The sequence below is a fragment of the Oxyura jamaicensis genome, chromosome 5, assembly GCF_011077185.1.
Source record: "Oxyura jamaicensis isolate SHBP4307 breed ruddy duck chromosome 5, BPBGC_Ojam_1.0, whole genome shotgun sequence".
NCBI lineage: Eukaryota > Metazoa > Chordata > Aves > Anseriformes > Anatidae > Oxyura > Oxyura jamaicensis.
The window spans coordinates 43,579,858-43,603,360 of record NC_048897.1 but is presented as its reverse complement, the minus strand read 5'-3'; the positions used below and the strand labels follow the sequence as shown (position 1 = coordinate 43,603,360).

At 38.1% G+C, this 23,503-nt stretch overlaps 1 protein-coding gene and 1 long non-coding RNA gene across 13 annotated transcripts; one reads left to right on the top strand and one right to left on the bottom strand.

The window, feature by feature from the left end:
* Positions 1-287: 287 nt before the first annotated feature.
* Positions 288-23,421, top strand: MOK (MOK protein kinase). 12 transcript variants are annotated; one of them, XM_035327521.1, is made up of 13 exons: positions 288-401; positions 4,745-4,859; positions 6,653-6,742; positions 8,130-8,200; positions 11,546-11,624; positions 12,123-12,171; positions 13,108-13,286; positions 15,661-15,762; positions 16,184-16,357; positions 16,603-16,711; positions 17,683-17,880; positions 17,967-18,093; positions 23,230-23,367. In XM_035327521.1, exons 1-12 carry the CDS (start codon positions 395-397, stop codon positions 18,045-18,047), a joined length of 1,254 nt encoding a protein of 417 aa, XP_035183412.1. In that variant the 5' UTR covers positions 288-394; the 3' UTR covers positions 18,048-18,093; positions 23,230-23,367. The 12 variants fall into 12 exon arrangements, with proteins under 12 accessions (XP_035183412.1, XP_035183411.1, XP_035183421.1 ...); XM_035327524.1 differs by lacking the exon at positions 23,230-23,367 and adding an exon at positions 2,958-3,019 and having other exon boundaries at positions 342-401; positions 17,967-18,989; XM_035327520.1 differs by lacking the exon at positions 23,230-23,367 and having other exon boundaries at positions 17,967-18,989.
* On the bottom strand, positions 8,130-11,552 carry LOC118167750. The gene is made up of 2 exons (XR_004751255.1): positions 10,915-11,552; positions 8,130-10,594 (listed from the first exon to the last, which is right to left on the bottom strand). It is a non-coding gene; the product is annotated as an uncharacterized LOC118167750 (long non-coding RNA).
* Positions 23,422-23,503: the final 82 nt, after the last annotated feature.

Here is a 23,503-nt window from a genome sequence, read left to right as displayed (position 1 = left end):
CAACTTTTAGAAACGTTACATGAAAGTGGAAACGTAAGGCTCTGTGATTCTGTGTTGCCTACAGAAATATTCGCATAATGCGTAGGAAACACTAAAAATCGCAGTTTGGGCTGTTCTGGGGCCGTTTCGTCCCCGGCCACGCGAGGCTGCACGCTGACGGCTTCCCTCAGCCCAGGGAGAGGACCCCGCACCTCAGCCTAAGGGCAGGAGGCGGTGCCCTCTTGGCGTCAGCGCTCGCACTGCGCATGCTCTGTTCCCTCCCACCCTCACCCGTGGCCAGGCGTGACGTCAGGGGCGGGACCTAGCCCTGTCAGCCGGAGCCTGCGCGGTTGCCAGGGCGACGGGAACACAACATGGCGGCCTGAGGCCCGGCCCGGAGCGGGGCGAGCGCAGGATGAGCAGTAAGGGGCGGGCGGCGGGGCGGGACCGGGCCCCTCGGTCCCCGGGGCCGGCGGCGGGGCCGGGCGCCTCTCAGGAGGCCGTGGCCGCGGGGAGCGCCCGAGCGAGGCGGCGGGTGCGTTGGCAGAGCCCGGCCGGCGCCGTCATCGCGGCCCGCTGCCGGCTCGGGGCATCCCTGAGGGAACGAATCGCGCTTGTCCGGGCAGCCGATGGTGCTCCTGGGCCGCCCTGCCGCTCCCGCAGCCCCTCCTCGGGTCCCTCCCGTCGTTTCTGCAGGAATCGCGGGGTTCCCCTATTGTTATGGCTTAGTGTCCCTTACAAACAGCCCCTGTCCCGTCCTAGTGTCACTGCGTGCGCTGAGTGGGTGCCTCGGGACCGTGGCTGAACCCAGCCTCTTGCTTCCTTTGCTTTTATTTCTCTTTTCTTGCATGTATGCATGTCATATTTAAATGTCATGGGCTTTCTTCCTCAGCATCTTGGCAGACTCACAACAAAATACCTACTTTTGTTTTTTATAATACCCCATTATGGTTATTGCACCACTGTCTTTTCTGTCGTTTTGCACTGGATTCTTTAATTCCAAACTGGGAGAGATTTCACGTGCTCTCTAGACACAGTAGTAACAGTCCAGTCTTTGCATTCTATCACTTGCTCATAATTTTCATTTACGTTGTTCTTAATTTCCTGGGTCCTGTAATTTCTTATACATTAAACTGCCTTTTTATTGAACAGTTATTTCCCTGTCATTCTCATGGCCACTTCTGCAGTGTTAGACCGGTTCATGGTGCTAGAACTTCTTCTTACGAATAACTTCTGTACATCTTTGTACTATTTTGTTGACTTGTTTGGAACTTTATTCCATTTTCGTAACCCTCATGTGCCTTTTCTCTAACTATTCCAAGCCAAAACATCTATGTGTGCTGAAACAACAGGGAAAGAAGGAAGAGGTTAGGTAATATCTAGATAGTTACAGATGCACGAAGGAATTACTAACTGGGGATTAGATCTTCTTTATTCGTTAATGTGATATGCAAGTGTAACTCAAACACTGTTTACTAAGTTTCATGCTGAAAGTGTTCTGTCTTAAAATGCTTATAAAGTTTTATAAATTTCTGGCATTCTTCATCTAAGAGTACCACAAATTCAGGTGAACTCGCTGGTAATTAGTTTTGCTTGGTAGCTGCATTAAGCTGCATAATGTGACATTGGGAAGTTTGACCTGACTATTCTCTTTCAGTGTTTGAAGTTACTGTAATTGATGAATCAGAAGTAGATTTTTAAGAATCTTCAGAAATCCTGGCTTGTGGAAGCAAATTCAAAATTTGCATTAAATTGTTAGTACACTCTAAATTTGTTTTCATTCTTATTCTATAAAAACTCTTATACTACCATTCTTATAATGCCCGAGATCTGTTCAGTTCTCATTAAACAATAATTAACTTGTCATACGATCATTCTCTCATTTCATCCCTGGGAGAAAAGCTCTCCCATCTTCAGTGATCTGTTTTGTTGAGAGTTTACATTTAATGTTATGCATCAAAAAGACATTTCAAATAATGCAGTTTTCATTCCTGATTCTGCACTTCATTCAATTGAGTGCAATTATTCTGGTCTTTGCTGTCACTTTTTTCACTGGTGGAGAGGATGGTTCTGTTCTCTCTTCAGTATTTGCCAGCTTAAAGCCTCGGGTGTTTGTTACTCATGGTTGTTTGTTTGTTTGTTTGTTTGTTGTTTTGGTTTTTGAATGTCTGACATTTGATTGTAAAAATGAATATACCTGTGACGATTTCACCATAATGGGCAGCTAAATTGCACTACAACTGCTCTGTCCCTCCCCTTCCTCAAAGGAAGAGAGGGAGAAAATACAATGGAAAAAGGCTCAAGGGTTAAGATAAGGACAGGGAGATCACTCACCAATTACCATTATGGGCAAAAGAGACTCAGCATAGTGAGATTTATGTAATTTATTCCCTACTATTAACAGACTAGAGCAGTGACAAACTAAAAACAAACTAAAAACACCTTCCCCCCATATTTACCATCTCCTACATCCTCCCCCTGAGCGGCACAGGGGAATGGGAGATGGGGGCTGCGGTCAGTCCCTGATGCTTCGTCGTCTCCACCAGTCCTTCATGGTCCCTTTATGCCCCTGCTCCACACGGGGTCCCTCCCACGGGATGCCGTCCTTCCCGAACTGATCCTGCGGGGGCTGCCCACAGGCAGCAGCTCTTCAAGAACTGCTCCCACACAACTTCGTACCACGGGGTCCATCCCCCAGGAGCAAACTGCTCCAGCACGGGTCCTCCACGGGGGTTTGTGACTTAGTGGAGAATATCAGTTGCTACAAAAAAAAATCTGTTGACAGGTCTTCTTTAGAAAAGTGGGATGTAAGTAATCTGAATTTATGATCTTCATCTTATATTTAACTATTTATTTGGGAAATTAAAACTTAAGGAGGAGACAGAGATCACAGTGCAAAGCATGCTACTTGCTGAGCTGTGTTGCTTAGTGATCACCAAAGTCAGGGATCACCTTGCTTAAGAGTCCTTGTTGGTCAGTGCTCACGTAACAGTTCCAAGAATTTATCAATCTCATGGTCACATCCCTATCTTTGTCTCCAGTAGGTATCGCCTCCTTTACCCAAAATGATTTTCAGATTGTTTCTGCTTTTAAAGTAGTTCTGTATGTAATTGTCTGTATAAAGAGCATTAGACAGCGCAATTGCTTTTAAATTACCCTGTTTTTCTCCCTTTTTCTCATTTAGATGGCCTAATTTGTTAGTTTAAGGAAAAAAAAAGGGGAAATGGTATGTAGGAAATGAAAAGGACACTTGACTTTCTGGAGAGGACTAGGTTTTAAAGAAAGTCTGGAACAGCACTAAGAATGATAATCAGAAAACCTGAGCAGCAGATGATAAAAATGGGAAAAGGAAATGGTAATTCTCACAGAAGCCATGTTTTTATATTGGAGAAAGCAGAAATTTTCCCTGTGCAAATCCCCCTAATTAAAATGTAAGCATTTGGATCACAAGGTAAAGAAAGACTTAACAGGAGTAAGCAAGAAAGCTGGGGAGGAGAAAAGGGATGATGGCCAGACGAACTGATTGCTGGTTGGAAGACATCGTTAGAATGTCCCTGCCTAAGTAACTTGTCTCTCTGTGAAATTTCTTGGCAGGCTCTCTCCACTCTGAGGCTGTATTTATCCTTGTAAATTAAACATATCTGGAAATCTTCTTGGCCACAAAGAGCAACTGGCATGAAATGGCCCACATCTATGCTAGTAAATTCTCTTATCCTCCAAAACAAGGCCGCAGGACAGAACCTCTGCTTGAGGAATGACCTTAGAAGGAGTCCTCGCCTGGGGCCAGGAAGGTGCCTAGGGGAGCGGTGGTTGTCCCAGGCCGAATGCATGCCAGGGACTGTTGTCACAGTAACTACACAGACAGCTACACTTCATTGGATTTGCTGCCATCAGCACTGCTTTGGACTCCTACACTAGTTTTGAGTCCCATAAAGGGCTGAATATGACAAAAGAGGTTTCCTGCTCTGCCTCCCTCAAAATGACTGGGTCTGGATCTCTCGTAAATAACAAGACTATCTCAAAAGCAAAAGTAGCATAGAGACAAGCAGGACTGGTTTTTGTTCAGATGAAATAAGTGGAGGAATTACCAAGGATAGATAGAATCTGTAGGTGCTACACATAAACGGAAACAGGAGGACAAGGTGGGAAAGGGGAACCGGTCAGTGGGATCGGTAAAGAACAGTTGATTACAAAGCTGAAGGAGAATAAAGGAGGAAAGAAAAGAAGTGTCAGTTCTGAAGGAAATTAGGAAAAGACTCAGAATATTAAACAAAAGCATTATTTTTGACCTACTTGAAAACTCACACCTGAAGTTAAGATGGGAATAAAACTTTAAAATCAGTAACTGCTTTAAAAAAAAATGAAGCAAAGCCAAGATGCCTTTCAAGATACAACTTTTTTGTTGTTTGCTTATGTGAAAGAGCAAAAAATAAACTCAGGTATGAGTTGCTAATGTGCTGCAGCACACACACACAAAAAGATATTAAGTGGTGTGTGCAGAAGCATTGTATCTCTAAGCAAGGAGGTAGTAGTTAGCTCCTGTATTTTACTTTCAGAAATATGAATTTATGTAATGTGGGCAGCAAAACTTTTTCTATTATTCATTATATTTTCTCTCAAATAACCGATGTGTTACCAAAAAACCTCAATTATTAAAAAAATAAAGATCCAGCTGTCTGAACTTAATAAATCAATTATGGATTGATACAGCCTTTATGACATTTTCTATTTTAAACTTACTGAAACAATATATTTTTGTTTTTAGAATACAAACCGGTTGGTAAGATAGGAGAGGGAACATTTTCTGATGTTCTGAAGACACTGAGTCTTAGAGATGGAAAGTACTATGCATGTAAACACATGAAACAACACTTTGAAAGGTATGCATAATTATACTACTACAGAAAATCTTATTTAAATTTAGTGGGGAAATGCAAAATAAGGACTAAGTGAAGGTTTTTGAATATGCCTGTGTGAAAAAGGTTTGCATATGGTATATGGGTCAGCTGCTGCTGATTACGAAGGGCCTTCCTATTTGGCATTGGAGTTATTTTATTGAGTACTCTAACTGGTGTCCTCCCCTGTAGTAAATGCTGCCTGACCCCTGGGCTGAGGGTGAAACAAGAAAAATGCAGACTCAGTATTTAATTTCTGCCTTTTCAAATACACTGAATGTACTTGTGCTGCTTTTATTCTGGCTGTACGTAACAGTAGAAGGAAATGTGCAAGCCCTCTCTCCTGGACAGTATGTTTTATTTCAGTACTGTTTTAAAGCAAGTTAAAAGCACCGGTTTTATCCTTACTCCATGTGTAGCATTAGTTCTCCTTCATACTTTTATTTACATTTGATTACATCCATCAGCAAGATGCTACATGGTCACAAAACAGGTGCTTTTTGTCAGGTGGAAAATAGCAAAGAGGGTTGTGTGGAAGTAGAGACATACACTTGATGTTCTTCTCCAAATTTATATGCCTTTTGGGTCACTGGCTTTGTATTCTTGGTTAAATGTCTTCATTTCCTAGTGACAGCAGTGGGAATGATACATGTACTTAAGTAAAATGGGACACTGCTCTGAAGTGAAATTTGCAGTGTAACTCAGAGCTTCAGAGAGGATGGAAAAGTGGAGGTTTAAAAACATTCCAGGAAGTTTAAACAAACAAAACAAACCCAGATGTTTTCAGTTAATGAATTCATGTGACTTGTGATTGTCTACTGTGTTGTTAGAGAACTGCTGGTCCATTTATACATTACCTACTACTGACCACATTTGCCCAGCTTATGATCAAAACAGTATTTAAACTAGCTGCTTAGCTACGTTCAGAGCAGATCATATGCCGTGCAGTGGAAGGGAGTTACAAGCTGACCCGCGTTTTAAGCTGAGTGTTTAAAATGTTTTTTAGGCCTCTAACCCTTTGATAAATTGAGTGACGAATTCTTTTGATGAAGCAAAATCTTAGCAACAGATAGTAGTGTTTCAAACAGAACCTGCCTATCCAGAGTATGTCTCCCAGTTTCAGATTGGAAAATGATGATTTGGTGTTTAGCTTTAAGTCATGAGAAGGCTTACGTATCCTGTTCTGATCCATGAAATAGTGTGCAGAACTCTTTGTTTTCTGCTTCCTCCTCAGTTTCTATTGCATGCATTTTTCTTGTTTATTAAAGTCTAGGAGGGTAACTTAATATTTAAACACCAATTGAATGGTATCCATTTTTCATGCAATTGCTTATCATTAAAACTTAATTTTAAGTATTAAATTGGGCAAGGCTAGTCTGTCACTTTCAGCATCGTGCTGAGCAATAATTGGTATGTATGCTACAGCAGCTCAGAATGACCTGTATGATACATACTGTTATGTGACACACAGTTCTTCCAGATAGCAGCTTGGCATGGTAGCTGACATCTGGAACACAATACATTAGTAATCATGCCTAGGTAAGTCCAGCTGCTTTGGACTGGAAGAAGGGATAAAGCCATTCTCCTCGTTACTGACTTGCTCTATAAAGAAACAAAGCAGGTCCTGCAATTGGAAGTTCAATTTCAGACTGAAATGGAGTGGGTTCTGACCGTCTCATGGCAGGGAAGACAGACAGTTATAATCTAGTTTGATTGCAAGTCAGTCTTCTTTTTCTTTCTTCCTCCCCTTTTTTTTTTTTTTTTTAATTCAACTTTAGTATTGAACAAGTGAATAATCTGAGCGAAATACAAGCACTGAGGAGGTTGAGTCCACATCCTAATATCCTTATGTTACATGAAGTTGTTTTGTAAGTATGGTGCATTCATTTCTTCCTTAACCCTTTATTTGAACAATATCCAGTAACTTTTGGACCTAGAGGCAGCCTGTAGGAACTTGACCAGCAAGAAAGAAAACACAGCAGATATGCCACATTCTAAAGTCATTGTGCCTTCTTTGTGTTTTGTTAAGAAAATATGATCTATTATTGCTCTGACTCTTCTGTAGCAGACTGAAAAACACTTAAACATCCATATTAAAATGACAGACTAGATATAGTTGAAGCATAGCTAAACTTAATGCATAATATATAATAGTTGCTGGTGAATTGAACCCATTTCCCATATCGAGGGAGTGCTTTAATGCACAGTGTCATGTCTACTGGAGACTATTTTGGTCAGGCACACACAGAGCATGTTTGCTGAAATAGGCCTGGCACTTCAGGGCTCTTGGTTTGGTCTGTCAGGTTGAAGTAGGGATCCAGGCAAACTATTTAGCAGTAGCACCTTGTAGGTGACTTTATGGATAGTCCTTTGCAAATAATAGAAGTATAGATCTCTGGACTAGGCAGCAGCTGAGGTATGCATTTGAAGAGAGATCAGTCAGTTATGGAGTCAGGCTCCTTCTAGCCACATTTGGCATTTAAGTGTCTTCTGAGGCCTCACAAAGTTTGAGTTTTATGACAGCATTTACTCCACTGCTGTGCTATACTTCCTCACTATGTAACAGCAGACAAATAGTTCGTTATTCTGAGTACTTGACACAAAACTTGTTGAATGCTTAAAACATTTTTTCTTGCTCTCCAGCAATTCCTCTGTGCCAGCCTCTGGTACTGTACTGTTATCAGCAGACCCATTTAGCACAAACACATGAAAAGCTGGTAACCGTGTCAGCAGCTCAGCTTTCTGGAATTGTCAGCTTCAGCTGCCGTGTTGTTAACCAAGTGTAACCCAGCCAGCCAGCCAGCTCGCCTGGCTCTTTCACTGTCTGTAAACTGGATTGCAGATTGTACCCTCAACCTTTTGTTGTCTGGGTCAATGGAGCATTGTAGAGGGGGTGTACTTTAATTCAATTACCTTCTTCTGAGAAAAACTGAAGACCTAAAAGTATTTGCCTTTGCAGGGCAGTGAAATGGAAACCAAGTTGTCAGATATATAATCGTATCTTGATAATACTTAAAACTGCTATTGTCAACAAAACAGATTCCAGTCAGAGTCAGGTACCCATTTCCACTGATAATAATGACCGAAAGTGTTTCCATGTCTGGCATCATGTTTCCTCTATATTATTGTAACATTGTACCGTTTAATTTACTGGAAATTTCCCGATACTGAACAGTGTCACATACTCAGAAAACATGCATTCAAATACCTTCACGAGGAAATCAGATCTTAAAGTCTCCTAATTTGTTTCTTCAGTGATAAAAGAGCCGGCTCCCTTTCACTGATCTGTGAACTTATGGACATGAATATTTATGAGCTGATAAAAGGTACGTGGCATGTGCTTAAGCAGACAACCCCTCCTTCTGCAGATCACAAAGTGGAATTAACTGTATTGTACAAGGTTATTCACTGTTACATATTATGAAACTTTTAGTGAAATTTTATGCTGTACTGCTTCGTTCTATATCAGTTTCCAGTGCAAAATACCCAGTTCAAAGCATGGATGCGTGCAGAAGCTTTCTAACGGGTCAGGTCAATGGCAATCTGTTTCTACAGTCACCTGAAAACAGGGAAACAACCTTCTCTACAAAACTATTACCTTACATAACCAAAATACTTGAATGGGTTCTTGTTAAGTCAGGACTATAACGAAACAACTTGAAGATTTTTCCAATTTGTTTCAAAGACTACTGAATCAATGAATAATGATTTTCAATTTTTGTGTTTTGTAAAATGCCTTTTACCAAGCTTTCTCTATAAAATAATGTAGTTCACTGAAAACACTTAACTTTAAGAATTCTGGAGATGTTTGTCAAGGCAGGTGGGAGACCATAAATCTTAAGGAAGAGTTCCTACAGAAAGGTTTAGAACAAAAGCTAATTTAAAAACAGATCTCCTACAGAAACCAAAGGAGTTGGATACAATAAATGGAGTGGCACTTTCAATTTCAATAGTAAAAGAGGATTTTTTTTAATAATTAAAACTTTGTAATGTCTTGAGAGCTGGGAGGTTCATTCCCGTAACTCAGCATGGAACTGATATTCCGTGCAATAGAATAAAGACTTGCTCTCAAACATTATGTTCATGACATTGAGTATTCAGATCTCTAACAAAAGTAGTAACCTTGTTCTGACCTAGATAAAGAGCTGAGATTAAAATAAACTTGTTTGACTCTGTAGATTCAGCTCTGAATAATTGCTGCTTTTTATTTTTCCGTGATCAATTTGTGAAGTTATTAAGTCAGAGTGAGTTGCAGAATATAGGAAGGAGCCCTCATTGACAGTGAATTAGTCCAGCTACCATCCAGCTTTTTCTAGGAAAGATACTATACTTCACTTATAGAAAATCAGAATGTTTAGATTTGCTCTTTAACTGCCTTAAAAAAATCCAAAAATCCAAAACACCAGATTTCATTTGGTGTACATTTCTCAGTGTTTCTCTTGTTCTTTCCATGTAATATCTTTTCCTGTTATATTAAACACAGATGGAAATTAGCCTAATAGTTTCAGTATTTTCTTTTTTGATTTTAATATACAGTTCTTATCAAACTCCCAGGAAGATTTTCCATAGGAAGATTGTTTTCCTGCTGCTTTTTTTTCAGAAATTAATTTTGATGGTTTCAAAGTAGGCCTAAGTGCTTGGTGGTTTTCCCGTGCTAGACAGCTGAACTCCACCACAGCCACTCTCTCTCTCTCTCTCACTCTACAAAGTGTCAAAAGGACAATTTCCTATGGGGCAGAAATAAGTGGGGTTTTGTTTGTTTGTTTGAATTCTCTCCCAGACAGTTCTATTTATGGCTTACTGCAAAGTCGAGAAATATAAGATGTGCCAGTTTATTTAAAAGAATAAGTATCTGGCAAAAATTCTGAGTTCGTATTTAAATTGGAAAATTAATCTTAATTCTGAGCCAGAACACTTATTGACTGGGGATATCTGAGTAACAATGGAAAGTAGGAGCTGCTTTTGAATTTTCAGGGCTATGATTTAAAGGAGTGCACTATTAATTTATAGAAAAACTAAATTGTGTGTATTGGCAATGCTCTGAAAACAGTTTACAGAGTGTACAAAAGTATTTACATTTCAGAGAGTTTTTGTAGTTTTTTGCATATTTCTTAAGTATATAGTAATATAAATCCCTACCATTTTCAGAATACTCTGAATCTTGCAAAATTAAGCTCAAAAAAGGTGCAGGACAATTTAAAAAAGCTTTAAGTTAGAAAAATTTAAAGGCTAACATGGTTTGTACAAAATTTTGTAGTGAAGAAAAACAGAGATTGACTGGAAATTAATTTATAGTTTATCAAGATTTATGAAGACACTTTTAATTAAGAGGACAGTTCATTTTAATGCCATAAATGTGGGAAGTTGATTGTTTTTTTCCCCCTTCATTACACTGACAACAGATTCATCTCATTTCAACCAAGGCTATTTGTCCGTACACAAAGTCATAATTCTGTAACTATTAATTTATAGTGGTACCACAAGTCATTTCATAACTAAAAAACAGCCTTGCCTTTCTTTAATCAACAGGTTGGTCATTTAAAGTGATAAAAAAAAAAAATAAGGCTCAGAAGGAGGTGGGGAAGATGGCCTAAAGAAAAAATGATTGTAGCCCCAAATGCTGCCTTCTTATAATTGACTTCATAATGACTTCCAAATAAGATTTGTGTGGTAAAAAATCCCAAAGTAGAAAAGCATCTGCTCCAGATTTCAGTAGTTACCTGTAAAGAAGAAAAAAGAAAAAAGAAAAAAAAAAAAAAAAAAAAAAAACAATTGAGCATGACTTCTTTTCACAAAGGCCTTATTTTTTAAATACTAGCAATTAGTTGGGTTAAATAAAAACACTTTATAAAATCTTTTCTACCATAAATAACAAAAAAACTGAATTTGAAAACACCATCTCTTTCTACCGGGGTAATAATATTAAAATTCCTGGTGTAAATGGTGACACTGGTCTGCTTGCAGCGAGTTTTTGCCCTGCTCATCTCCCTCCTTCTCCCACGCCAAGTACGCGCACTGCTGTCAGCATGCAAACCAGTACCTGTTCTGGTTTTCAGAAATGTGATCACTTCTGCCACTGTTGATGACATTGCAGCATTACATAAAGGCATTACAGCAAGATTAAAAGGCCTTTAGAGCCTGTAAAAGAAAAAACTGTGTAGGTACTGAAAGGCTCTGAAAAACAGGTAAATTTTATAACTGTGCTTATTGCACAACTGCAATAGTAAGCTAAACTAACTAGGTTAACCTGTAATTTGCAACTCGATTGTGAGTCACAGTTATTTAAGCATTGCACTAATTTGAGGTGATAGATAGGAATCTTGAACCTTAAGGCCTGTTCCTTTTTTTAGAAAGGAAACGAGAGATTTGGAAGTGATATATTCCAGTTCTATTAGAACTTGGAGACAGATATTGCAAGAAAAACACACAGTAAAAGCTAAGGCAGTTTATAGACTACTGAACTGACAGCTATGTTAGCTGAACTATTCTGGTGCATACTGAAATTTAAATTATGTCTGAATTTGAGTGGAAAATGGGTCTCAAAGCGAGCTATAAATGACCGAAATAGTATAATTGAAAAAGGTAATAGCAATTGGAAGCTGAAGATGTTTTTTTCTTTGTATTCTGTTGTTTGTTAAAAAGGACTTGTACAACTTGAAATTTAATTCTAGGAAGGAGAAAGCCATTACCTGAAAAAAAAATAAAGAACTACATGTATCAGTTATGCAAATCTCTTGATCACATACATAGGTAAGAGACCTGCTTCGACAACAGCTTTATAGTACGCGCATCATACATCTATTTCAGAGTCATCTCTAAGCAGATACGTATAATGTGAGGCAGCAGACTGCTGCAGGGTGAAAAAAGGCCATTGCCCAGTTATTTCTTTGGCTGTAGCAGACCCCTGGAAGTCAGCAAGCTGGCAGCCAGTGCAGCACAGCACCCAATGGGTGCTCTGCTTTCTGTGCAGGAGCCCTGCTGGAAGCAGGGGGCCCTTTCCATCCTTTTCTATCCCTGCTGAGAGCACCACCAGAAAGCTCGACCCCTTCCTCAACTTACCCTTTCCCCATTCCTGTAGCTGTTGTACCACCATGGTGGTAAAATTCTTCAATTTTTTACTGTGCTGTTGATAAGGCTGAAAGAGTGTTTCTTTACTTTTTTTTTTTTTTTTTTTTAAATAACTGGAAGCACTGATAATTTTTATATTTTCACTGAACTCTTCTCTCTGATCTGTTTACATTGGTACAGAAATGGGATATTTCACAGAGATGTGAAACCAGAAAACATATTAATAAAGGTAATTCATTTTATGTGAGAATATTTAACTGAAAGTGAAGTATCTTGGTATTTTTCTGCTTATGCTGAGAAAGTAATGCTTCTTCATGAATAAAAATACAGTTTTTAAATATATACAAACAGTTGCTTCTAATACTTCGTTCCTGATCGAGAGGAATGAACAAGCAGGTTTGTTAGTGGCTAAAACCAGATGAATCTGATACGTTACAGCCTTTGTGTGTCTATGCCAATCTGCAAACTGGTCCTTTATTATGTATTAATCCATATTTTCCTTTCTGTATTACCCTAGAGACAAGCAATAGCGTTCAGTTCTGCATCTCTTTCTTTTTACATTTAATGCCTAGGTTTAGTGGAAGTTGCTCATACAAAAGAGAGCACAAGATACTGGCTTCCAGAAGATTTCTTCATTGAAATCTATTCTGCGTTTCAAAACGTTATTTTACTAACGTATGAAAACAAGGATTCCAAAATTCACCTTAGGAACTTTTATTTTCTGGAGATAAATTTTTCTTTTAAGTCCTATAAACGTCCGGGAGAACCCGTTGCAAAGAAAAGCTAAAACCACCTGCTATATCACTGCTAAACACAAGAAGTCTAAGAAAATAACTTAATCCAGATGTCCTATTTAGCAGTCTTCTCTTCAGTAATAGTCCATATGCTTTTCCATTAACTCTTAACTCTGTCTTAACTCATTAACTCTGTCTTAATGATGAAGAGAAAGGCATTTGTGCATATTAGGGCACATAAATCTCTTCAAGTCTTGGAGCTACATGCTATTTAAATGCAGTTTTACTGCTGTAATGCTCTCCCTGGGTTTTCTAAAATGGTATTTTTAATCTGTTGATTTCTTTTATGATGACTACTTCACACATTGAAGGAAAATCTTTGCTTGAATATTTCAGTCTTTCTAAATTGTCAAAATACTTTATTTTTGCAGCAGAATACGCTGAAGCTAGGAGATTTTGGATCTTGTAGGAGTATATATTCTAAGCAGCCATACACAGAATATATCTCCACACGCTGGTACCGAGCACCTGAATGCTTGCTTACAGATGGCTACTATAGTTACAAAATTGATATGTGGAGCGCTGGCTGTGTTTTCTATGAAATCACAAGGTACAGTGTTCAGTTCCTTATTGCTAATTGAGAAAATCAAAGGTAAACAACTGAAATAAGGAGCACATGGTATAGGTAATCTGATCTTTGCTTCCACAGTATTATGGAAGTTCAGTGCATGATTAGTCTGCAGGGTTCACAAGACACTTACCGTCCATTGTCTGGCCCTCTCTTCACCCTGTGGTAGGTTAATAATAAAGCAGTGGGATGATTAAGAGAACATAATAGCCATAAAAAATATTTACAAGGAAAACAGCATTTTTGAGCAGTCCCCCCGCCCCCTGACTTCATGTTTCAGTTTGATAAAAAATGTATTTTATCTGCCGTATCTGTCAAGTATGGCTCATTTCCTGTCATGAGTATAACTAACCATCCTCGGTCTTGTTCATGCACTTGATGGTAAAATTTTTTCCTCTTCTGATGAATTACTCTTCTGCAAAAACAGATGAGATCATAGAAGACAATCCCTTGGACTTACTGGTTTGGTTTATAAAATAGTTTGTTCAAGACCCTTGTGCCAGGACCTTCTGTCCTGGAATATTTTGAAGTTAGTTTCTGATGCAGCAAGAGTTCAGAAAAACCTGGGTTAAAGTCCTTCAAGATTTTCAAGGATGATAAAACTATATAACAAAATTGTCATTGGCCTTCAAGAAAAAAAGAAAAAATAACCACCATGAGTATTTCTCCATTATCTTTGTGCCCTAGCAACAGCAGCAGTTCTTTATTCTCCTCCCACACTACTGCCTCTGATACGCAACCAGGAGTGGTAACATTTGCTTTGCTTCTTTCTTCCTCCTCCACATGGCAAGTGCAGCTGCTGCCGTCACCATCACATTAAATGACAACCCGTATGCTTTGGCTGCTAACTTGTAGAAACAATTCTCCTTCGGTCAGAAAACTGTTAACAGAAAAATTCCAAATGTGGCAGTTCTCTTGCAAAGGAAATTGGGAACCAATGCTTTAAAAAATGCCATGTTTTCCTATCCCAATTTGAATCGGTGGGCTTTGAAGATTTGCAAGAAAATTACATGCTACAAACTTTTTTTTTTTTTTTTTAGGGTAAAAAACCTAAAGATGTTTTCTGGTAATTTTAGCTTAAGGAAACAGATATCAGTCTTTGCAACCACTGCACGTTTTCAGAGTCCTAATAGATGTGTTTAGAAAGAAACAATAAATGTCTATTGGAAGTAACTGAATTTTAAAAGACATCTCTGCCAAGCTAAAGGAAAGTATGGACAGGTTTGTTTCTTTTTAGGAGGATCTTGCAATTTTTGCTGTTGTACATTTGCATAAGCCTTTACACTTAAGACCACATTTTGTAAGGATTTTTTAATCTTTTAGTCAGTCACACTTGTCTTTTACACCTTGTTCTATTCTTTATAAACCTGGGGTGCTGGCTGATGTTTCTTGTGGATTGAGCAGTTGTCCGTTAAGTTTTAGCTTTACATTTAGAGGCAGCACATTTTTGTAATTCACATAAAAACCCACTCCCAACTGCTTGTCTCGAGAGATACAGCTGCACAACATGAATCAGCTCTCTTTTTCTCTCCTTCTTCCTCTCAAAGCTTTATGAAGACATTCAGAGAGATGTGCAGCCAGCTGTTTGATTGAATTTGCAAACAGTTAAAAGAAGTTTCTTCCTTCTTCAAAAATGGATGAATGTTTTGTTTTCAAGAATCAAGTGGTGCTACTGAAGTGTTTCTTAAATTATATACCAAAGGAAATGCTCTGCTAGGATGGAAAAAGGGAACATATGCAAAAAAAAAACAAAAAAAATGATAGTGGACCTAACTTGTTGAATCAGATTGCCCTATTGATAACAATTTTCAAAGACTCTGTGCAAGTTTTATATTAACTGAGGATCAAGCTCAGGAATGCATTTCAAAATACCATCTTTCCAGTATTGATGCTTGTAAAGAACCTCCGTGTAAGAATGGAATGTTTCTTATAAATATGTATTTGTGTGCATACACAGCAAGAGGGACTGCTTGGTTCTGCTGTTTTAAAAGGAGGAAAACTCATACTGTCTTCCGGGATCTGCCACTTCACTAGAAGAAAACAGAATCCCATACCCATTACCTTTCAACAGCAGGGATGTTGTCTTTACATATTTTACTCCAAATCTGTGAGGAGAGGGCAATTACAGATTTCTGTTTAATAACCCTAACTATCCTTTCTGTCCAAAAATGCAGTTGTATTAATCTACTGCTCATGTCATCCTTCTGTTGTTGGCTAGTATTAAACTGTTCACAAACAAATAACACAAAAGTTTATCTTTCTCTTCAATGAAAAATTGTTAAGCAAAGTGGCAGCTATGCCATTTAAACCAGTTTAATCGTGTTCTGTAGTGCTGATATCATCTCTTACCTTGCAGTTTTCAGCCTCTCTTTCCTGGATCTAACGAACTGGACCAAATTTCAAAAATCCATGATGTTATAGGCACTCCTGCCAAGAAAACTCTCAACAAGTTCAAGCAGTAAGTATGCATTTCCAGAGTTATTGGTCTCAGTGTTCAAATATTCAAAATACAACTGTACAGCTGTGTACCATTTCTATACGGGAAACCATCACAAAAATCAAATTCTTCTGTGACAGCTGCTGACAGTGGTGTCTTCTGTCTACCCCCGAGCCCCAGAGACAGGCATGTATTTGTGATTCTTGTAGGCAGAGCAAAAGAAATTTGAACCTACATCAATCTTGTCTGGCCTTATTTCTATAGTATCCTTAAGGTCAATGGCATAAACTGTTGAGAAAGAAAACATTTTTTCCCAAGTATTACTTACTTGCGCCTAATAAGTGATTACCCAAATCTTATTAGACTAACTTTTTTTCAGTCAGTTTTAGTTTCTCTCTGAATACGCATGAATAACTGTTTGTTCTCAACTTGCTTAACACAGGTCAACAATTATGAATTTTGATTTTCCCTTTAAAAAAGGAAAAGGAATACCTCCTCTTGTACACAATTTGTCTCCTAAAGGCTTCTCTCTCCTGTATGCAATGATTAAATATGATCCTGATGAGAGAATTGCTGCCCATCAAGCATTACGGCATCCGTATTTTCAAGAATTCTGGCAAGTGACTTCAAATCATTTCAGTCTTGTAGTCAGACTACAGTTGAGAAGTGGGGGGACACTATGTGCTTATTATTTAAAGAGGACTGAAGTGAAGTTCACTTACAGTGCTAATATTTATGTTGCAACACAATGAAATATCAGTCAACAGAAGTCTTTGCACTGAGTCCAAACTTCACCTAAAGCACAACTGATGTATTTCCTCTTTTTTTTTTTTTCTTTCTTTTTTCCACCGAACTGTTTAGGGCAGCTGATGCACAAGCTTTGGCCACTCGCAGAGTAAGATTACTAGAAAATACAGCAGGGCAAGTACCTCTGCATTTGTGGCAAATTTCAAAGGAAAGCCAAAAACAGGTAATATTTTAGTGGAAGCAGTGTCAGCCCACTTAGAGAAAGTAATTTGTGACACTGAGCTTGTTAGCTAGAAACAAATGTTTTTCTTAAGCTGATTACTTGGTTTTATTTGGTCTGCCCAGACACCAGTCTTTGTTGGGTCTGATGCAGCTCGCCATCCCCCCAGGCCCTGAAACACAGGTTAGAATAGAAAAGCTGTGATACCACGTGGTACCTCTGGCAGACAGTTTTCATAGGTGCTGCTACTTAGAGAGTCAGTGCCATGTTGTTTAAAATATGGTCTTCTGCTTTTTGTTTTGCTATCAACCCTTGACTTTTAAAAACGTTTTACAGATAAAGTTGTAGCAGAAATAGAAAATGTATTTGTGCTCTCCAGGCCTCCAGTCTACATTTTGAATACATTTCTTGTTGTTGGTTTTTGTTTCTTTGTTTACTTTGTTATCCTGTATTCAGATCATATCCAGACAAATACTGAATTTATACTTGACACTGAAAATCAGCAAATTAAAATGTGATGAAAAATTCTAACTAAATTCTAACTAAAACTTTGTTTATAGTCAAATTACATGAAAATATTCAACATGCAGTCATAGAGTTCATTCTGTCCGCAAGGTGAGATAGAAGTTAGTATTGCATGAAAAACTCCGAAATGCATTTTTTTCACAAAAATCACCACAGGAGAGAGAAAAAAATGTATTTTCTCCTGTGCATTTGACATAGAAAGCATGAATTCTCCTTTCATGCAAGCAGACACTTTTTCCACCTGTTTAGTTCTTGGGTTCATCAATGTGAGATTTGTAAGAAGCTCCATAGGGAAAAATTGCAAGAAACATCATGTGAGGTAGGCATTTTTAAAAATAATCAGTTGAAATATTTGGCTGAGTTGTTTCTTTTACTTTTATTTTTTATTTACTTATTCGTTAAGATGTTATCAGAAAAAAAAATAAATCTTAATTTCTTTATTTTAAAAGGATTCTCTTAGAAAATCCCAGGAAAAAACAAAACAACATCGACCCCCTTGTGGAGAATTACCAATATTAAATCTTCCTGGAGTAGCCAAACTGACTTCCTGTCCTACACCTACATTGCGTTCAGTTCTTCCTACAGCTAAGGAAAGTGGGGAAACCCCTGTGTCACAGTCTGTTAGATTTATGGGATCAAATATCGAGGTATAGACTCTAATTTGCTCATTAAAGTATAACAGCCAAATATGTTTTACAGAGCACATTTCAAACTTCTGTTGTTTCCTCAACAGCCTGAGAAACAGAAGGCACTTAAGTCTTCCCTGAAACATTTCCACTTACCTGCTATAGAACGAAGAGGAGGAGGTTACTGACCACCTTGTAAAGATTTTGGAGGGTGAGGAAAAGCACGGCTATGCAGTGAGTGAAACAGCCTCGATCATGCTGTCATTGTTAGAGATCTAACAAAAACAACAGTGCATTATTTTGTGTTTCTGACAATTTGTCAGAAAACCCCACAAGGTTATAACAGGCTGCTTACCAAGCATTTTTGTGTTCTGTTTCTGAAGACTATCAATATTTAATTAAAGCATTGTTCTGGCTGAGCTTAGAGAGCACTCTGTATTGAACTTCCTAAATATTTTTTCCTTTTAGAACCTGATGGAGGAAGGGGTTGGTTAAAAATAACATGAAAGGATTTGTTGAGCTTCAATATAAAAATGCAAAGTTGCCTAAAAAATACAGGTTTTCATATTATTGAATAAATGGCAGCTAACTTGACCGATCATTTTGTATATTTTTTAGATTTTTTTTCCCAGTGATTTCTGCATTTACCTCCTGTATTTAATAACTTCAAAGCTTTATTGAAAACTTGCAGATGGTACAATCATATGAGATACTTAATTTTGATACAGTTAATGTAACTGTTAAATATTTTTAGATAACTATTTACTAGCTAAAAGATAAAGCAACTTTTTGTCTGATTCAAAAACAAATCAACTTTGGCCAGTTTTCTTCAAGCAGTGCTCTTAAACAGAAGTTTAAACAGTGACTGAAAGTGCAGCTAGTTGCTTGTAAGAGCAATACGTGAATGCATTTCATCATGTTTTAGAAATTTTACAGTTCCTCAGGAACATTTTACTATAACGTTATTGTTCTCTAGCTCTATACAAAGCAAATGCTTAAAAAGTATTTTTATCATACTTGGAAAGCATTTATTAGAATTTGATACCATTGATTTTAAAACTCCTGAGATCTCCTTAACAAAAATGCAGCCATTAACTTGATGTTTTACAAACCAGTTTTCTTATTTAAAACCCAATGAGTATGTTTGTGTGAGGCCTGCTTTGCTAGGGTTTAGAAACTGACCGGTATAGCTGCAGGACAGGTTTTGCAACAAACTTTTTTTTTTGTTAGTCCTAAATTACTCTGCTCATAATTGGGTTTTTCACCTACCTTCCTGACAATGAAACCAAAGAGCTCTGGGCCATCTGCTGCTGTGCAACAGCTCTCTGTGAGACAAGAAAGTGAAAAGCAACCAATGCCAGATCAGCACTACTGCTCAGCGACAGGGAATGTCCTGTGCTGCCTAACTTTTTTGCCCCTTTTACAGAAACAATGAAACAAAAATCAGCAACCCAATTGTAAAATCTAACTCAGGCACCAAAAGTCTGTATTTGTGACCATCACTGCTGAACTATTTACCCATCCTTTAATTTCTTGTTCTTTTCCTTTTTTGGGTTATGAGGCAATCAGTGATACATTTTCAGGTTTTATATTTTATAGTCATCAAGTACAGCTTAGATTTTTACTTTTGTGGTAGGTTTACCACCACACAGCTTGTGGTGGAGATGAGAGGGGGTGGTTAGGGATAGGCAGAGAAAGGTGGCAAAAGGCATGTTGTGGTAGATAGGTCACAGCTGCACAGGAATGAGGCAGTGTGAAAGGCAGGAACAGAGGCAGCACACAGCTTAGCAGATCACATTTTAGAAAAAAAAAAAATATTTAAAGCTACTAAACCAACCCTTATTTATCAATTTGAGTTGGATGCTCTAAGTCCAGACAGACTGTTTGTCCTAACTGGTTAAGATGCAGCTTAAATGATGCAGTAAAATACACGTTAACATAACAAATCTATAAAAATGTGAGTAATCTAAAATAATTTATGCCCATTATTCTCTCTGCTCTCCTTCCAAGATTTTTCTAGGATATAAACTTGTGAAAATAATGATTGCTCCCACTCAATTAGAAGTTTTCCAGTACATAGGGTTTTTATTGTTGTGGTTTAAGGAATCAGTGTCTCGTACTGTCTACATTCCAGCCTATTCCCTGTTCTGCCATTCAGTGCCTGGGTGACTTTGAGCATGCCCAAGTTTGCCATTGGACCTTTTCAACAGGGGAAAGCTCATGATACTCAAGTTCTTTATGAATTCTTTTGAGATCTGCTTAAACATGTGTGGCTATCTAATGTTCATCTTCATGTTTTGAAGAAGGCATTCTTTTCACATGCTGAGGATCGACATGACATTACTAGCAAATTCTTTAAATGCAAAAATCTCAGCAAGCTCAATGTTTATGTGGTGCATACCATGCGAGTCATGTTTTGGTTTGATTCAAATTTGAATCAATGTCCAAGGTGAGTATCTTGTGCCTGCAGCATGGTCTGCTATACATTATCTCGTTTTACTCCATTTCTTCCTAGCAAAATTCTAGAATCTCAATAGGAAGAATGGAAATACCTCCCACTAAATTGTAAATTACATAAATCATTCTAAATTACAGCACAGGAACAAGGTTCTGCAGGGTAACCTGTACTGCTGCTACTCATCCTGCGTATGCCACAGAAACAGCAACTTTCTCTTATTAGGATTAAACAAATATGTAAACAGTCTTAGCAGCAGTTGTGTAGTAGACCAGTAGAACACCATAAAACAGGGAGAATTAAACAGCGGAATGCAACAGTATAGGTAGAGGCTGTTTCTCATTTTATTGAAACTCGTACTGGATGAAGGTCATCTTTCCTTCAGTTCTAAGCAAAAAATACACTCCTGACCATGATTATCTTGAAACTGCAGCGGGAATACATGAAGACAGAGCAACCAGCCGAGGTCTACTGTTGTGTTACAGTTATCATCTCCCCACTTAGTCACGCTTATATGTTAGCGGCTCATATCGTTCAAACAGAACAGATAGTTTGAACAATTATATTTGTTTGAATATCTAGCATTAATTTACAGACACACACAAATAATTAAAAGGTGTGATGGTAAGCTTAGGAATTAAGAATGACAGGTCTACAGGCAACATAGTGTAACAGTAACCTCCGGCTTCTTACCTTTTTTTACCACAAGTTTATCCAGTGTGGTTTTCTGCTTTGTTTTTCCAAGAGGGGAAGATGGTGAGTTGCTGAGTGTTACCTATTTGGGGTTAAGCATGGTATGCAAAAGTAAAAATGATAGTCTAAAATTAGGTAATGTATCTGCGGGATCTTGCTCTCCACAGTTATGAATTTGTGACATGATTTTTAACAAATCAAGCATATGTCAGTCTCCAGATTCTTTAACCAGAAAAAAAAAAATCCCACAATTGGCTGATCACCCAAACTCAGAGCTTGAGATACAATATTCCAAGTATGTTCTTTGTATAATCTTTTTTTTTCTGAAAATCTCAAGCAGATGCTGAAGTTTAAATGGTTTCATTCAACAATTCAACCCCCACCCCTCAAAAGAATTCCCTCAGATCTTGTGTTCACAAGATATTTTCCTGTTTTCAAGTATTATTGCAACTCTTGGCATCTGTGAATGATATCAGGTAGGTAATTACCTTATTCATACACCAGGAAATCATTATATTTGTTGAAAAATATGAAGTCAGAAATTTTTGTAGCTCTAAACATAGAGAGAAAATGTTATCAGAGTAGTATTTTGTATATCACCAGCAATTCTGTCTCACATAATAAGTATCTGGGGCTGTCAGTCTGTCGCAATGAAAAGAAGCAAGTTCACATTCAGCAAATTGTTTTTGCTATGAAAATAGGGTATTTCAATTGAACTATCACTTTGAAAATATTTTTTCTCCATTTCTTTTAAGCTTTTAGGTGGGTCTTACAGGGCTTGGTACTTACAGTGCTTCATGGGCATTTATTTCACGACAAGTTCTTTGCTATTATTCTTCTGGAGACCACTTACACTTCTCTGGCTGTTGGATTATTAGGCAATCTTGAGTTTTTCTGACTTGCTTTATAGTTAAAATACATTCAACTTTAAACTATAAATTGGGAAGTATTGTTCCTACCACCATTCTTCAAGCCAAAAATCTGTAGTGAGATGATCTGTGTTCAACCCTTTATTTTTTTCTGTATAAGTTCTCTCCAGGTAAGTTATTAGCATCCTTTTTCTTCCTAGAATCATTTTTTTCCCCCATATGGAAGAAAGGATGGGATGGGATGGATAAGTTCAAGCTTTCAGGTGCCCGCAAATGGTACAGAAGTTGTTGCTGAAAAAAAAACCAGGCTCCTTGTATGGTATTTGACTATGGCTTGTAACTGGGATATACTCTGCAACCATAAATGTAAGTAGCTGCCACTATTAACCTCAGATTGGATACTATGGTCCTTCCAGTACTGAATTTTCCTACAGCTGGTAAAATACAAAGTCTTTTAAAGAGACTATTTCATCTTTTCCTTAACTGTTTCATTTTGACTCAAACCATATGAAGCACGCACATAAAGGACTCTACAGGGAGATAACTACACTAGTTCTCAGTGACAAGGTTTATCTGTATTTTAACAGTTAAACCCAATATGTTAATAAAAATTTCTGAACAATAATGCTGCTCAGTTTCAGTATTTTCCCCATTCCTTGTATTTTAGAAGACTGCAAGTAGCTGAGAATTATGAAGTACAGTTCTGTCTTTAGCAAAGTAGACAATCCAAATGCTGGTTTGTACATACATCTGGCAGTCTTCTGTATGCTAGCTGCCTGAAATGCATGGGAGATGCAGTTGCAAGCAGTTACCGCAGTTGTTTCTCTACAAGTTTTCATTCATTTCCTGAAAAACAGCAGCTTCTCTTGCCCAAAGGTGTCTAATGTTTACTTGCAATGAGAAATATTCTACCCCCCTCCATTGCTGGAGAGTAGGACAGGCAGATTTTGCTGAGGTGTGCCCTTACATAGAGCACATTGCACATTCTCAAGCTCTCGGCCTCGGTTCTGCTCTGCCTCCCTGTAAAACTCAGCAATAGGCTGCCTATTTCTGCATAGGACAGAGGGAAAGACATGACTGGTACTTCTGTCGTCTGTCATTGCTGGGCATGGAGCAACATCTCTCGGGGCTTCTTCCACCTTCACAAGAAATACCAAAAACAATTTAAGTGTTCTGTTACTGACTAAAAATGTGTGTTCAGACAAGCAGCATTAAACCATACAAATACACAGATTCGTATTTCTATCGTACTTATCAGTTTTAAGGTGTTGAACTGTAAACACGATGCCTGTAAACAGGACAAACAAGTTGTCTCAGAAACCTAGCTGCTCCTACACATTGATGTAATTTTAGTTTGCCAGGTCAGAAGGTGTGTTTGTCTACTACTGTCGGAATGGTCACTTCTGAAGTCCCAAGACAAACATACAATATTATGCGATTACAAAATCCTCACCCCACAAAGTTGTCTGCAAGATTTCTGCTACATGATGGATTTGGAGATAAACCACTAAGAATGAGGACAGACCACCATTACTTCATTTTCCTAGTCAAAACTCAACTATATTAAATATGAAGCAATGTTCTAGGTAAGGTTTTTTAAAGGAATTTGTTCTACAAAGTTTAGATT

Excerpts from the sequence above, each read along its gene's own strand:
- MOK (XM_035327521.1), top strand. Across the intron at positions 4,860-6,652 it reads ATGAAACAACACTTTGAAAG|TATTGAACAAGTGAATAATC; the intron begins GTATGCATAATT and ends ATTCAACTTTAG. Across the intron at positions 13,287-15,660 it reads GTTTTCTATGAAATCACAAG|TTTTCAGCCTCTCTTTCCTG; the intron begins GTACAGTGTTCA and ends CTTACCTTGCAG.